The 16431-nt window shown below is 40.8% G+C and overlaps 1 protein-coding gene across 2 annotated transcripts in view; it reads right to left on the reverse strand.

Annotated features, from left to right (window-relative positions):
• The window catches only part of COL24A1 (collagen type XXIV alpha 1 chain), a 245139-nt gene that overhangs the window by 198363 nt on the left and 30345 nt on the right, over window positions 1-16431 (reverse strand). For both annotated transcript variants that reach the window (XM_020795023.3, XM_072997896.2), the window contains exons 4-5: window positions 11019-11072; window positions 1696-1749 (exon numbers count right to left, since the gene is read on the reverse strand). In XM_020795023.3, coding sequence (XP_020650682.3) covers window positions 1696-1749; window positions 11019-11072 — 108 coding nt within the window. The remainder of the gene's footprint in view (window positions 1-1695; window positions 1750-11018; window positions 11073-16431) is intronic.

Below are 16431 nucleotides of genomic sequence, written 5' to 3' on the forward strand. Positions count from 1 at the left end.
GCAGTTTATGCTAAGGTCCCAATAATCTCCAGGTTGTTTTTCTAAAAAGATTATTTGCACAATCCACTAGGCAATTGCCTTTTCTGCCATGGTTAGTTTGACGTATAAATTAGTAGCTACTGAGTCCAAAAGCAGGTTTTAGCTATCTCAAAATACAAGAAATTCAGTAGTCATTCAGTTTCCTTAACACTTTGCACATCCATTTAAAAAAAGAGATAAAAACAGTTATAAAAGATGCTTGCTCTCATTACTAATACAAAAGCACATATAGTGAAAACCAGATACTTTAAAATCAGAAAGTACTCCTAGCCCATCTAAACCAGCAAAGACTAAAACGGTGGGTGCCATACAGACAATATTCCACCTTGAAAACTTGTCTTTTAAAAAAGACAAGTTTTCAAGGTGGAATATTGTCTGTATTCTTTTAAAACAGTGGTCAGGGAACAGGGGTAAATTACCCCAAATAGGGTAAAAATGAAAATCCTGGGGGTAATGAGGATGAGAAGAGCCCCAATATTGATGCTCTCATATCCAAGATGAAGCAACATCGTTTCTCCAAAATCTGAAGTTTTCAAGTAAGTTGAAGCTTTCAAAGTAATTTTGAATAGATTCAATAAGATTTTGAATTCAAATAATGTACGATTTCCTTCCTTTCAAATCAAGGGGGTAATGTTGGCGTATATAAATTTTTTTGGGGGGGGTAAAAGGTAAAAATGTTCAGTGATCCCTGTTTTAAAAAAAGGAAGGAAGGAAGAATGTGTCTAGTGGGGAGCTTGTAATGGCAATTAATTGATCTGCCTGTTTTTCAACACTATCATGAAATCTACATATTGCAAATAGACCTTGACATATTCAGCTTCACTTTTCTAAAAACATCAAATACTAATTACAGTAAGAGGGATCCAACAGTCATGGGCTACTTTGTTTTACAATGTCAAACTGCGCAAGCCGTATTTGATATATTTTCATGGCCCGGAGGGCTTTTTAACACCTGTCACTAAAGGTCAGATTCCTGCCATGAAGAATCACACTAGAACAAATCAAGGCTGGGGTTGTTTTTTCCCCCTAACATATCTATCAAATTGTTATAACTAAATATGAGTTGAAGGCATTCCACCACTGCACAGATCTGTCTAAAGCTATTTAAGTAGCTTGTGCTATTTGGGTTTGAGTTTGCCTGCTAGGCCTTAATTCATGAAACCTTTATTTTACCTTTTTAAAAGCCACTGCCAAGCATGGAGAATGACACTGAAAGACAGTCCTTAATCCAGTGCACAAATGTTTTCTTTGAGTACTCTTTTTAAAAATCAAACCTGGAGAAATAAGGTTAAATGACCACTTCAGGAAACCTTGTCCTCTGAAACAATTCTGACTTGTTTGTGAAAAGTCACCATTACCAAGTGGAGTAAAAAACATTCAAAATGAAAATTTAACTCAATTGGCAATGTTTTTCCCCCCTCTGCAGCACTGTCTGCTTCTACTCAAGCATGACTCCAGTTTACTAAATTACATGGAGCAAGAACTATTTATAGTTAGGGCTTCATTTATAAACTAAATAAATGTTTTATAAACCAAATAAATGATCTATTAATGTTAACATTAAACTCAGAGCAATCCAGTCTTCATAATTTCAAATAGACACGTGTAAATAGACCCCATGATTCATACAGCAGTGTTACGTTTAAGTTTCCTTACCTTTGGGCCAGGCAGCCCTGGAAGTCCTGGGTTCCCATGTGGGCCTGGAATACCCTAAGAAAAATGGAGAATAAAGTATTACATAGGTAAGTATCATAGAGTATACAAGTTAGAATATTCTTGAAGTCAACCATGGATCATTTTTTCCGGAGGAAAAAGCCAATATGACGCATTATTTTAATTCCCTAAGCTATGCATTGTCCATTTTATTTTTATCCTGCCTATCTCTATAATATGTATCAAGTCCGACATACTTTAATTAAAACAAAACCATGCAATCATCAACATCATCTTAGAAATAATTCTGTCTAACTGAAATATTCAAGCCACTAAAGCAAAATATATTTTAAAAAAACCCACAAGGAATAAAATGCATCATCCTAAGAACAGAAAAAAACAGAAATCAACGTTTCCTGCTATCTCGGCAAACATTTTAACATAAGCCGCATTCAGGTGTTAAAAGGACCTTGCGGTACCTCCTACAAGGCACCAAGGAAAGCAAGCTAGCCACACACGCTCCATTGCTGAGTTGGAGTTATCCAAGGTTGTGGAGAGGCTGCTCAGGAATCCCATCCCCCCTCCCTTCAGAGAACTGTGTTTCTGTGTTCAGTGCAAAAATGGAGGTGTGGAAACTAGTGTGATTGAAGTTCCAATAATTTCCTTAATGATTTAATAGGGTTTTTGTTTTTTAAAGAAATGAAGCTTATCTGGAGAGGATCAAAATCTGGGCACACCACTAAAAAGGCCCTGCCCTTGGACATTCAGGGACACCCAGGCCTGGGTACAGTGCTGGGCCTCCAAGTGAAGCAAGTTTAGCAAGTAAAACACCAAAGTCCAAAACTGCTGATTAATACCACATGAGGAAAACCTTCCTTTGCATAAACTGAACATTAGGCTCTTTGAAATACTAAATGGAACAACCTGTTTTTCACACTCTGTTGACAACCCTGCCCGAACAATTTTTGATCAACAAAGGCTAAACATCACTTTAGTCACATATCTTCCCAGATGTGAAAAAGAGAAGGTCATCACAAGGCGTTAAGCTCCTAACAAAACAGAAAAGCATGAATGAAACGGTGAGTATGATCCCATGGTTCTCTTTGGGACCCCGAAAGAAACACCTCGCCTAATGTATGAACTGAGCTGTTGGCGGGGGAGTAACAGTGATTTTTGGATGCCTTCTCAGGACATAATAGTGATTCAATTAATTTTGAACACTACTCCTTCATGCAAGTCTAATCAAAATGGTACGTCCCTGTTGATTTCAGACAGGCTGAATACCAGGTCATTAGATCAATCCAGCAAGGTTAATCCATTTGCAGAAATGGACTTCCAATGCATTAACCACTTGTAAAGAATGAGACCCAGATCCAAAACAGGGCTGTGCAGGGCTGCTCCCTCTGTGTTAAATAATCAATGAAGTTGGCTGTGACAATGCTGATTACTACTGGAGTGTGTGCGGCAAATGAAAGTTACTGGTATTTTCATGCCTTCTCCTTCCTTCCAATGAATGCTAAAAAGTGCCAAAACTGTGATTTTTACTCTCCTGGCAAGAGAGGCTTTCATGAGCGGCTTGCCAATGACCATGGGAATCTTTGCTTCAGTGCCATTACATTTAATAGGAGACAGGCTAACATTTTTACTTGGTGAGTTAACGCTTTTCTTTAATGAATTATAAGGTACTGAAAGATAACTCCTCTTAATAGTCCCAACTAATGTGCAACTGTATGCCACAAGAGAGCAGAAATGTGGATCACACATTGTATAATTTATTCATAGGAGTGATAGCAAGTTACGGGCAGAGGAAAGGAAAATATGGTCCGCCAGATGTTGCCAGACTGCAACCCCCAGCCTTAGCTGATGCTGCCAAGGATGCTAGGAGTTGCAGACCAGTAACATCTGACAGGCCATACCTTCCCCATCCATTTTAAGGTTTCCTAAAACATAAGACACTTTCAGAGAGCCTGGGTGGGGAGGGACCCATCCATTTAATGGTGGAAAGGATTCATAAAGCTCCAGAACATGGAACTTCTGTAAAAACAAAGGCATCCTAGAATTTACCTTAGGTACTTTAAAATGTAATTATCTGCCAGAACCACCCTTGATTAGTTTAAGAATTCAGTGAACTACTATCAGAAGCTTTGGAATTCTTTGATAGAAGGCCTCAAGACACAAGGTGCTGTAAAAACACACATTTTCCTTAGGAGAAAACAAATAAATAAATAAATTTATTCTAACAGAGCTTGTCCCAACCAACATGTGATGAATTAATTTCACTTTTGATTTGTCATTCTCAATGGGGAGCCTTGTCTGCATATTAAATGTTTCAGTCACATAGCGCTGAAATATTTACATGTCTACAGGGATATCCAGTTGTAAGAAGAGGAAACAGAAAGATCTCCAGTTCAAAGAGGAGGAATATGACCCTCCAGTGGCAATTCTCATGATGTGTGAAATCATCATGCAACTTTAATGTTGTGCACATTAGAAACTCCATAAAGTAAGACACTTTTTAGGACATTAGGATGCCTTTGCACTGGCATCCTAGCTGGTTACAGGACAAAATTAGTGGAAGCAGGGAGGAATTATTAACATTATTATGTATTTATTTCAAGCAGAAATAGGGAAAGTGCAGCCTTCAGTTTGCTCTTATTTGACTGCAACTCCGACCAGCTAGCATTATCAGTGGTGAGGAATCGTAGGAACTATAGTTCAATAAAATGTGGAGAAGCTAACTTTGCCCATCCCTGATTTAAGGCATTTCTTTCCTGATCTTCAGAGAAAGAAGTCTCAAAATAGTTCACCTATCAATTGGGGGCAAGGCAGAGGGGAGACAAGCCAATGCCCTTAAGCTTAAACTCTAAAAAGCCACAAAACGAAGACAAGGGAGAGGAATAGAAAGCAAGGGGGAAGGGGGGGAAATGTTAATGCCACTTCTTGATATTTCAGATTCCTTACATGACAACACCTAGCTGGGGTGGGAATAATTCAGGGAAAGGAAAGGCCTTTCCACAAATTTCTAAATACAGTGGTGCCTCGCTTAACGTTTGCTTCGTTTAACGTTTTTTTCGCTTAACGTTTATTTTTTCAGAGTCAGATTGTGCTTCGTATAACGTTTTTCCCTATGGGCGATTTTCGCATAGCGTTTTTGGGACCATGCTTCGCTTAACGTTTTTGGTTTTAGGTCCCCTGCTTCGCTTAACGTTTTTTTTGTTTTCAATTTAAAAAGTGTCTTAGAAGGGTCCAAAACGGTTCTAAATGCTTGGATTCGTTAGAGGACCCCTTAAGTCATGTGCAAACCTGATTTGGCTTTGATCTGACGTTTCGTTAATTTTTTGTGAATTTTTGTTTTTTGGCCCATAGGAACCAATGGACCTGTCAAAATCTGACAGCTCCATGCTTTCCTATGGGGGAGAAAACAATTTACAAAAAATTAACGAAAGTTCAGATCAAAGCCAAATCAGGTTTGCACACAACTTAGGGGGTCCTCTAACGAACCCAAGAATTTAGAACAGTTGCTGAGTCTTCATTAATTTTTTGTGAATTTTTTCTTCCCCCATAGGAAATAATGGAGCTGTCAGATTTTGATAGCTGTCAAAAGTTGGGGGAAAAAAATTCACCATTAATTAACGAAAAGTCAGATCAAAGCCAAATTAACTTTTGCATCCGTTTTAGAGGGTGCAGAAGCTAATCCAAGCATTTAAAACCATTTTTGACCCTTTTATGACACAATTTTGCAAAAATTGACTTCGCAAAGCCATTGAAACCTATTGAGTCAGCTACAATACATTCCAATGGAGGATACATTGTATCGTTTAACGATGTTTCCTATGGGTATTTCGCTTAAGGACGGCAATCCGTGCCTATTGGAACGGATTAACCGGTTTCCAATGCATCTCTATGGGAAATGGTGTTTCGCATAAAGTTTTTTTCGCATAAGGTTTTTTTTTTTGGAACCAATTAAAAACGTTATGCGAGGCACCACTGTATGCAGAGTGACTTGGAGAAAGCCCTGGTTTCTCAGGAGAGCTGATGGCATTGACAGGATGGTGGGATTCCCTCATTTCCTTATTTAGTTGTACAGGTCTCACTTTCCCAAAAGAGAATTAGCTATTTTATCTTTGCCAGTAGAGACTGCTACATCTGAGAAATGAAAAGATGCTCTGGGGATACATGCAATTTTTTCTAAATGAGTTTATATAATATTTTGGATCTAGGTTCTGCAGCTGTCTGTGGGTAACATAATGTTTTGTCCTAAGGCCTGCCACTAGAACAGAGCGACTTGTGACTCTTGGACTAGTTTCAGATTTTCCAAAGGAAACTATCAAGTCTAATCTCTGAGATCAATCTGATCCTTTCCTGATGGCCTTCTGAGTAGGGTGGAAGAGAGAAGGGGGGGAGGCGTAGCAGACAGAAAATAAGAGAAAATGGTAACTCAGCCAACTTTAGGCTGGTTAAAATAAATTTGGCTTCACATCCTCCTGGTTTGCAGTCAATGCTCAACCATGATTTACCGTATTTTTGCACCATAAGACGCACTTTTTCTCCCAAAAAAACTGGGGGGAAAAGTGCATGCGTCTTATGGAGCGAATACTGTCCCCTCCATGCCACCATCGCTGGTTTCCCAGGCCTCCAGAGGCGTCAGCAGGCCCCGTGGGGGCCTCCTCCAGCCACCATCGCTGGTTTCCCAGGCCTCCGGAGGCCTCAGCAGGCCCCATGGGGGCCTCTCCCAGCCACCATTGCTGGCTTCCCAGGCCTCCGGAGGCCTCAGTAGGCCCCGTGGGGAGTCCCCCACCACCACCATCGCTGGCTTCTGAGGACCTCCAGGAGGCTTTCGACCGGTAAGGTGCTGCTTTTTACTTTTTAAAAAAAAATGTTCTGCGTGGGTTTTGGAGGGTAGATTTGGGCTGGGAGTATGTTTCTATGTTGCTTTGTGTTTTGGTAATTTTTTTGCAGTCCCAGCATGGGACTTGCTCTGTTTATTTATTTTTACTTCATTTTTTGGTATTTAAAAATTAGTTGCTGCTTTTTACTTTTTAAAAAATGTTCTGGGTGGGTTTTGGAGGGTAGATTTGGGCTGGGAGTATGTTTCTATGTTGCTTTGTGTTTTGGTGATGTTTTTTGGCAGTCCCAGTGTGGGACTTGCTCTGTTTATATATTTTTATTTTATTTTAATTTTCAGTATTTAAAAATTAAGTGCGTCTTAACGTCCGGTGCGTCTTATGGAGCGAAAAATACGGTAGGTTTTATTCCAGCAAAAAACTCGTGTGTGTGTGTTTAGTCGTTTAGTCGTGTCCGACTCTTCGTGACCCCATGGACCAGAGCACGCCAGGCCCTCCTGTCTTCTACTGCCTCCCGGAGTTGTGTCAGGTTCATGTTGGTTGCTTCGCAGACACTGTCCAGCCATCTCATCCTCGGTCGTCCCCTTCTCCTCTTGCCATCACACCTTCCTAACATCAAGGTTTTTTCCAATGACTCTTTTCTTCTCATGAGATGGCCAAAGTACTGGAGCCTGAGCTTCAGGATCTGTCCTTCCAGTGAGCACTCAGGGTTGATTTCCTTTAGAACTGATAGGTTTGTTCTCCTTGCAGTCCAGGGGATTCTCAAGAGCCTCCTCCAGCACCACAATTCAAAGGCATCAATTCTTCGGCGGTCTGCTTTCTTTATGGTCCAGCTCTCACTTCCATACATCACGACAGGAAAAACCATAGCTTTGACTATTCGGACTTTTGTTGGCAAGGTGATGTCTCTGCTTTTCAAGATGCTGTCAAGATTTGTCATCGCTTTCCTCCCAAGAAGAAGGCGTCTTTTAATTTCAGGGCTGCTGTCTCCATCTGCAGTGATCATGGAGCCCAGGAAGATAAAATTTGACACTGCCTCCATATCTTCCCCTTCTATTTCCCAGGAGGTGATGGGACCAGTGGCCATGATCTTAGTTTTTTTGATGTTGAGTTTCAGACCGTTTTTTGCACTTTCCTCTTTCACTCTCATTACAAGGTTCTTTAATTCCTCCTCACTTTCTGCCATCAGAGTGGTATCATCTGCATATCGGAGGTTGTTGATATTTCTTCCGGCAATCTTAATTCCGGCTTCGGTTTCTTCCAGTCCAGCCTTCCGCATGATGTATTCTGCATATAAGTTAAATAAGCTGGGGGACAATATACAGCCTTGCCGTACTCCTTTCCCAATTTTGAACCACTCAGTTGTTCCATGACCAGTTCTAACTGTTGCTTCCTGTCCCACATATAGGTTTCTCAGGAGATGGATAAGGTGGTCAGGCACTCCCATTTCTTTAAGAACTTGCCATAGTTTGCTGTGGTCCACACAGTCAAAGGCTTTCGCATAGTCAATGAAGCAGAAGTAGATATTTTTCTGGAACTCTCTGGCTTTCTCCATAATCCAGCGCAAGTTAGCAATTTGGTCTCGAGTTCCTCTGCCTCTTCGGAATCCAGCTTGTACTTCTGGGAGTTCTCGGTCCACATACTGCTGAAGCCTACCTTGGAGGATTTTGAGCATAACTTTGCTAGCGTGTGAAATGAGTGCAATTGTACGGTAGTTGGAGCATTCTTTGGCACTGCCTTTCTTTGGGATTGGGATGTAGACTGATCTTTTCCAATCCTCTGGCCACTGTTGAGTTTTCCAAACTTGCTGGCATATTGAATGTAGCACCTTAACAGCATCATCTTTCAAGATTTTAAATAGTTCAACTGGAATGCCATCACCTCCACTGGCCTTGTTGTTAGCCAGGCTTTCTAAGGCCCACTTGACTTCGCTCTCCAGGATGTCTGGCTCAAGGTCAGCAACTACATTGTCTGGGTTGTCCGGGATATCCAAATCTTTCTGATATAATTCCTCTGTGTATTCTTGCCACCTCTTCTTGACGTCTTCTGCTTCTGTTAGGTCCCTCCCATTTTTGTCTTTTATCATGTTCATCTTTGCGCAAAATGTTCCTCTAATATCTCCAATTTTCCTGAACAGATCTCTGGTCTTTCCTTTTCTGTTATCTTCCTCTATTTCTTTGCATTGTTCATTTAAGAAGGCCCTCTTGTCTCTCCTTGCTATTCTTTGGAAGTCTGCATTCAATTTTCTGTAACTTTCTCTATCTCCCTTGCATTTTGCTTCCCTTCTCCTCTCTGCTATTTCTAAGGCCTCGTTGGACAGCCACTTTGCTTTCTTGCATTTCCTTTTCTTTGGGATGGTTTTCGTTGCTGCCTCCTGGACAATGTTACGAGCCTCTATCCAAAGTTCTTCAGGCACTCTGTCCACCAAATCTAGTTCCTTAAATCTGTTCTTTACTTCCACTGTGTATTCATAAGGGATTTGGTTTAGATTATACCTGAGTGGCCCGGTGGTTTTTCCTACTCTCTTCAGTCTAAGCTTGAATTTTGCTATGAGAAGCTGATGATCAGAACCGCAGTCAGCTCCAGGTCTTGTTTTTGCTGACTGTATAGAGCTTCTCCATCTTTGGCTGCAGAGAATATAATCAATCTGATTTCGATATTGCCCATCTGGTGATTTCCATGTATAGAGTCGCCTCTTGTGTTGTTGGAAAAGAGTGTTTGTGATGACCAGCTTATTCTCTTGACAAAACTCTATTAGCCTTTGTCCTGCTTCGTTCTGAACTCCAAGGCCAAACTTCCCTGTTGTTCCTTTTATCTCTTGGCTCCCTACTTTAGCATTCCAGTCCCCTAGAATGAGAAGAACATCTTTCTTTGGTGTCACTTCTAGAAGGTGTTGTAAATCTTCATAGAATTGTTCAATTTCAGTCTCCTCAGCAATGCTGGTTGGTGCATAAACTTGGATTATTGTGATGTTGAATGGTCTGCCTTGGATTCGTATTGACATCATTCTATCATTTTTGAGATTGTATCCCATTACAGCTTTTCCCACTCTTTTGTTGACTATGAGGGCTACTCCATTCCTTCTACGGGATTCTTGCCCACAGTAGTAGATATGATAATCATCTGAGCTGAATTCGCCCATTCCTGTCCATTTTAGTTCACTGATGCCCAGGATGTCGATGTTTATTCTTGCCATCTCCTGTTTGACCACCTCCAGCTTCCCAAGGTTCATAGATCTTACATTCCAGGTTCCTATGCAGTATTTTTCTTTACAGCATTGGACTTTCCTTTCACTTCCAGGCACGTCCACAGCTGAGCGTCCTTTCGGCTTTGGCCCAACCACTTCATTAGCTCTGGAGCTACTTGTACTTGTCCTCCACTCTTCCTCAGTAGCATGTTGGACGCCTTCCGACCTGAGGGGCCCATCTTCCAGCGTCATATCTTTTAGCCTTTTGTTTCTGATCATGGGGCGTTCTTGGCAAAGATACTGGAGTGGCTTGCCATTTCCTACTCCAGGTGGATTGCGTTTAGTCGGAACTCTCCACTATGTCCTGTCCGTCTTGGGTGTCCCTGCACGGCATAGCCCATAGCTTCTCTGAGTTACTCAAGCCCCTTCGCCACGACAAGGCAGCAATCCATCCAAAAAACTCACCAGTAGTTAAAAAGAACAAATGTATTTCCATGAACGTATCCTTCATATCAACACTCCTGTCTTCTTGTTTTCCCAGAACATTTCTACTGGCAGATGCCCCAGCTGGAAATCAACCAGCAAAAGGTGGCTCTATAAGAACAGGAGTATTTCTGCTGGCAAAAGAAGCTTCTGCCAATTTCAAACTCCCTACAGCTGGTATGTCTTTTGGTTAGTTAGTATTGCAGTGACAGTGTTTGTCCAAATATTCAAAACTCTCAAAGACAAAAATGATACTGTATGTTGCGTTGTAATAAACCGGTCAAACAGGAACTTCAGTGGAAATCTGGTTAGTTTGGGGTAGTGTTAGATATTTCTTAAATAAATAATGACTGCTTTTAGCTGCTAGAAAAGTATTACTGATTCCTAGGACAGGTTTCCACCTTTCCTGCTGTGGATAACTCCTTCCTTGTGGTTTTCTACTTCTAATTCTGGAATGCAGCATGCCAGAGAGCCCACTCCCCCTCATTCCAGCAACCAAAGGAACATGACCTTTATGCTTCAGAGTCACAAATGACAAGAGGACTAAAACTGGAGGATTAGTGTGTAGCAGCAGATCATCACGTTGCATGTTTTCTGTTGATACAACAATACAAACACTGCATTTAGTGGAAGTGCAATCAAAATGCGCTGCTTTACTCATTTCTCAGAGCATCTGTCATATAACAATAATGAACAACAATGCCCTCTGGATTAGATTTGCTGTGACCACATATGCATAGTCAGATATATACTGCTCTATTGATCTTTAACAACTGACATTTTAGCACTCAGCACATGAATCCTTTACTCACTCTTGGGCCTCTCTTCCCTGGCAGACCAGGTAATCCTGGAGGACCTGGGGGTCCCTAAAAAGGGAAAGACAAAAAAATGGTTAAGGTGAACGTCAGTCAAACATTAAGTTGTGTGAACATTAAACTAAGCAATGATATAACAAACTTCTTATCATTTTGTTTTTCCTCAGAAAGTCCAATGCTTTATTCTACAATTGGGCACCAATCTGACATAAGGAGTTGTAGTGTAACACATTTGGAGGGTACCAGTTTGAAGTAGGGTAAAATACAGTCTATAGTTATCTTTTCTATGAAGCCATTTTGAATACTCCCCCAAATGGCTACCTGAGCAGTAGGGCTCCGGCAAAAATTACTTTGCAGACTCTGGTGAAGATGCGAACAGATTAAGAGTAGAGTGAATCGAATTAGCTGTGCTTGGGTTTCAGCTCAGTACTGCAGTGAAATGTTATGAAGGCAGAAAGCCCTTTTTGGCCATCAACAGTCATGTAGCACCACCATGTACAGTAAATTTCAGGAGGGCATCTGATTTCTCTGTTTGTTTCTTTGTGTTCAAACTTCTCTAATCACACTTTCTCAGCATCCCTGCAAGAACACCACCACACAGAATTCCAGTCCGGAGACTTAGCAAATGTGTAGCATATCCCAAACAAGAGTGTTATATTTACAAACAATCCACCTCAAAACATTTCTGTTGTGAGAAAGGCCTCTGGAATTCCTGAGTAACCTGCCCACACATGGGGGAAAATGCACTCAATCTCTTTTTTATATATATTTAAAACACCATCCCATGCTTTAAAATAATTACCATCTGAATTTAATTATATTGAATCTGATGTTAGAAAAGTTACTACTGGACTCCCCCATGCCAGCTGGGAGATTCTGGGAATGAGGGTTCAAAAATGAACTTTTCCAAGCTCTAAAGAAAAATTAATAACAGACAAATAAACAATAACATAATAACAATCATCATCAACATCAGACACATTCTGAAGTCCCTTGTGTATTCATGCATAGCTTGGGAAAAGCAGCTTTTAAATGTATGACAGTAATTTAATCTAAACTTGTAAATTGGCACATGTTCATTTGCCTGTGGTACGAGTCACACCTGAGATTTACAAAGTCTTTTGAAGAACCCTGAGCAGCCTGTAGGAAGAAAGAAGATGTTTAACTTCTTCTCTCATGGAAGGTTGCATCATCAACAACAAAACTATCCTCTCCAAACTGCTATTTGCATTTCAAGAGAAGCTTCCAGTGCCCCACAGCCCTGAATAGAGATGGGCACAAAATGGAAAAATCACAAATTGGGCCATGACCCCCCCCCCCAGAAAAATGAACTGGTTCACAGTTCATTTTCCGGTTCGTGCCTGTGGGGGGGGGGAACTACTTGCTCCTGCCATCCGCTACCTCCCCACCCATTTCCACTGCCCCTATCACCTCCCTTTCTGGTCCTGCTGTTGCCGCCATCCTTAGAGGCAGCAGGCTTGGCTCCTTTCCCAGAAGCCAGGCCCACTGCTTCTGCGCATGCACCCGCTGCTCAACTGATAGGCAGACGCATGCACAGAGACATCAGGCCTGGCTTCAAGGAGACGGCCTGCTGTCTCTGCTCATGTACCCACTTATATGTTGGGTAGTAGGTACGTTTTGCCAAAACAAAATGAACCATTGAGGGGAAAAAAGTTCAGTGCTTTGTTTCATTTCGGCAAAAGGGGGTCCCTAAAGTAGGTTGCAAACTGAACCACAAACCAGCCCAGTTTGTAGGGTTTTTTTTTCCTGGTTCGTAGTTCGGTTCGTGCCCATCTCTAGCCACGAGCAAAGTTTGGAAGAGCTACTTCTCCGAACTGCCATTTCTGAACCCCCCAGTCAGCATGTGACAATAGCGACTGGGGGATTATAAGTAGTAGTTGTAGTCCAAAAAATGTTAACTTTTCTAAATTCTTCAGTCTACTGAAGCTGCTCCCACTTCTATTTACATAATAAAATATGCATATATACTGCATTTGTATAATTAACACCATATTCCTTTCTCTTTATCAGGAAATCAAGCAAGTAAGTTTTAAAATAAGTTTCTCTCCCTCAGTTTTGTTCTCTCCTACTCCCAACCCTCTTTCGGCTCCAATGACTGGACGCAGGCAACATTTGTGACTCCATTTAGCAAGGCTGCCAAACAATAAAAAAATTGTAAGTTACCCAGTAGTCAGCCACAATTTCTAGAATCAAACATAGGATCTTTTAATTTTTTTAAATCAAGCTGTCTCCAGGTTTTTTACAAAAAAACCATTCATAATCTGCTTATTGTCAGTTAATAATACTCTGCTCACATTACATGATATCCTGTGGCTGGTGAAGCTGTCACAGGACTTCCAGTATTTGAAAAAGAAGGTCTAGTGATGTTGTCATCCATCATCCTTCAGAGTCAGAAACATATTTTAAATTTTGAAATACAGAACACATTTTTATGTGTATCAGTTTTTTAGATGCCACCTTTTTACAGGGCTGACATTTTGCACATTTCTAGGAACTTGTGCTACGCACCAAACTTCTAAGCTCAAACCATCATGGTTTTGCCTATAAAGCAATGTTGATGCAAATACAGATCAGATGATCCTGTAAACACTGAGATATTTTTTTCTTTTTTTGTTTTCTGCTTCTCTTTTTTGGCGGGGGATTCCATCCGCATGTATATATCAGTCACAGCTGTACTCCAAAAAGAAAAAGGAATATTCCAATAGTTTGTGTTAACCATTCATCTGTTGCTCAAATCCTGAATTACATAGCAGACAACCAAATAAACTTGGTAATTTCTATTGTCAGTTACCATTTCACTGCAGGTAGTTCAGGGGGGAAAGCCAGACCACTGCTGCAGGTTCTGACATCCAAATGTGCCATGTTTAAACAAGGCAGAGTTCATATGTTAACAACAAAACATGGTCTCAAACTGTGATTTGTGGCAGGTTAATAAACCACACCTTACTAGATGCAAGTATTCAAACCAGAAGAAGAAAGGTTTCAAAAACAAACAAAGCAGGGCTTGTTGAGACATGTGAATGCAGTTAGAAAAAAAACAGTACAGATCAGAGCTGAGCAAAGTACAGTCCATAGGGGCCCGACTGTGCCCTGGCATCCCATGCCCCCCCATATATTCCACACACCCCAAAATATTTATAAATTACTATTAAGACTCCTTTCCTCTACCTGAGGGACACAGTGAAAAAATTGTCATGTACCCCCCCCCCAGTTCTTTTCAGATGGTGAAGCATTTGTTTAAAAGTGGCAGATGTTCAGAAAAAATCAGGAGCAGGCAAAAAAAAGTTAAATTGCTCTTTACAGCCACTAGAGGGTGTAAGGATGCTTTCCCAGTAAAAATAATTATTTTTACCAGAAAAATTTGGGGGATGGGGTGCCAGAGCAGATGCACACCTTCAATTTCTAGGGTTAGCCTGGACACTGCTCACCCCTGATGTAGGTCACACATGTTATATAACCAACAACATCAACATATATATCTTGTATCACACATTACAGGGTATGTTCCTTAATATGACCTTAATACGCAGAAAAGAAAATCAGGTTATAGAGTGACACTGCTGTTATATAACAGTGAGGTTTTAGCTGTATCTGTGTAAAACAGAAATAGACAAAAATAACAAAAGATAGCACCTGAAATGCTATCAACTTTATAGTGGCGTAAGCTTTCCTGAGCTACGCTCCAACTTTTATCAGATGCTGTCAGTAATAAAGATGCATGCACACCCACGTAAATACTGTAAACAAAATTCAGCAAACGTCCAGCTTTTCCCCAGCAATCTAAAATGAAATACAACCAACACAGTCTGTAGCGCATAGAAGTAAACCTGTTAGAAATTATACTGAAATCAAACAATGTGGACTTCCCACATGTGGCTCAAAAGTAAGTAAATTGCACCTGTGTATTATAAAACTGCCTTTCATTCACAACTCACCCACGGACTACAAAGGGATTCCATCTGGATAAGAGAAAGAGATGGCTAACCTGAAGGATAATAACTGGCATACTCATGTTGGCTGAAGAGGAGTTCCCCCCTGCTTTGTGGCAAACAAATGGAAACTAACAGCCTCTCTGCAGGCTACTTTCAACATATGGCAAGCTAATAACTGATTTATCCACAAGGTTATATTGCACAATATATCCGGAAAATTCCTGAAGTTTGCAAATCTACCTACGCCTCCGTTGCAGCTATCCAGCAGTGAGGAATCATATGTATGGACGTTTCCCAATGCCTGGGATGGCTTCAAACCCTGACACAGACTACAGGGAAAGTAAAGCAGTAATGTTCCAGTAACCTGTTCCAACTCTCTTCTTACGTCCACTTCCAGCAGAGACTTTTTGACTGCCAACCGCTACTACTCTAAGTTCACTCTTACAAGAGAACTCCATTTTCCTGCGCCAAAGAAACTGAGGAAACTGGTTCACTCACTATTTTCTTTCCTTGGGACAAAGTAAGAGTAAAGAGATGTTTCCAGCACTGTATGTGTAAGAGACACATGAAAGATTTTTTTCCTTCTCGTTTTTCCACTCCTAACTTTGGCCTTTGAAAGATTTTATAGCAGCATATTTTCTATGTTTTCATGTCAGCACACTCTATATCTGATTTTAAACTTACACACCGTTACAATGTAATACCTTTATGCTTCCCTGATGTTGCTGGAAATAGCTTTAGTAACAATTCTTCTATAGTTTCCCATCTTAAAAGTTTTGTAAATTTCCCTCTATCGATGGTTAACTGGATGAAGGGAAGTTTATCTATCTATATATATATATATCAGAAATAATTGTTTCCTTTCCTAATTCACTGCTTTTCTTTAGTGCTTCCCCTCTTTTATGCTTGTGACAAAAAAAGAGGCCATTGTAAGAACAGGGAACTTCACTCCAGATGGTTGCCCGTTCAGAGGATAATGTGTCAACCACTTCTTATTGCAAGATCCTTCTTGTGTCAACCATGTTGAACATTAAAAAATATTAAGATACACTGCACTAATTCTTACCCCATTTTTTATATGTCAACCCCTGCATTTATCTCCAGTCAGAGACCAAAGATCCCTCTTCCTGCTAGCTTCCAGAAGGTCAGGTTTAGAAAAAGGAGAGGTTTATTCAGTAACATAAGTAGTCAACTAGGGCAGTGGTTCTTAACCTTTGTTACTCGGATGCTTTTGAACTGCAACTCCCAGAAATCCCAGTCAGGACAGCTGGTGGTGAAGGCTTCTGGGAGTTGCAGTCCAAAACTCCTGAGTAACCGAAGGTTAAGAACCAGTGGACTAGGGAATGTCCACAGGCCAGTTTAGGTCTACGGGCTGTGCCTTCTATACCCCTGGCTTAGACAGAAGTTATTATTTTGTATACAATAAAGAATGACGCTGATCACTTATCTGGATCACT

Source organism: Pogona vitticeps, chromosome 4 (assembly GCF_051106095.1).
Source record: "Pogona vitticeps strain Pit_001003342236 chromosome 4, PviZW2.1, whole genome shotgun sequence".
In the NCBI taxonomy this organism is placed as follows: Eukaryota; Metazoa; Chordata; class Lepidosauria; order Squamata; family Agamidae; genus Pogona; species Pogona vitticeps.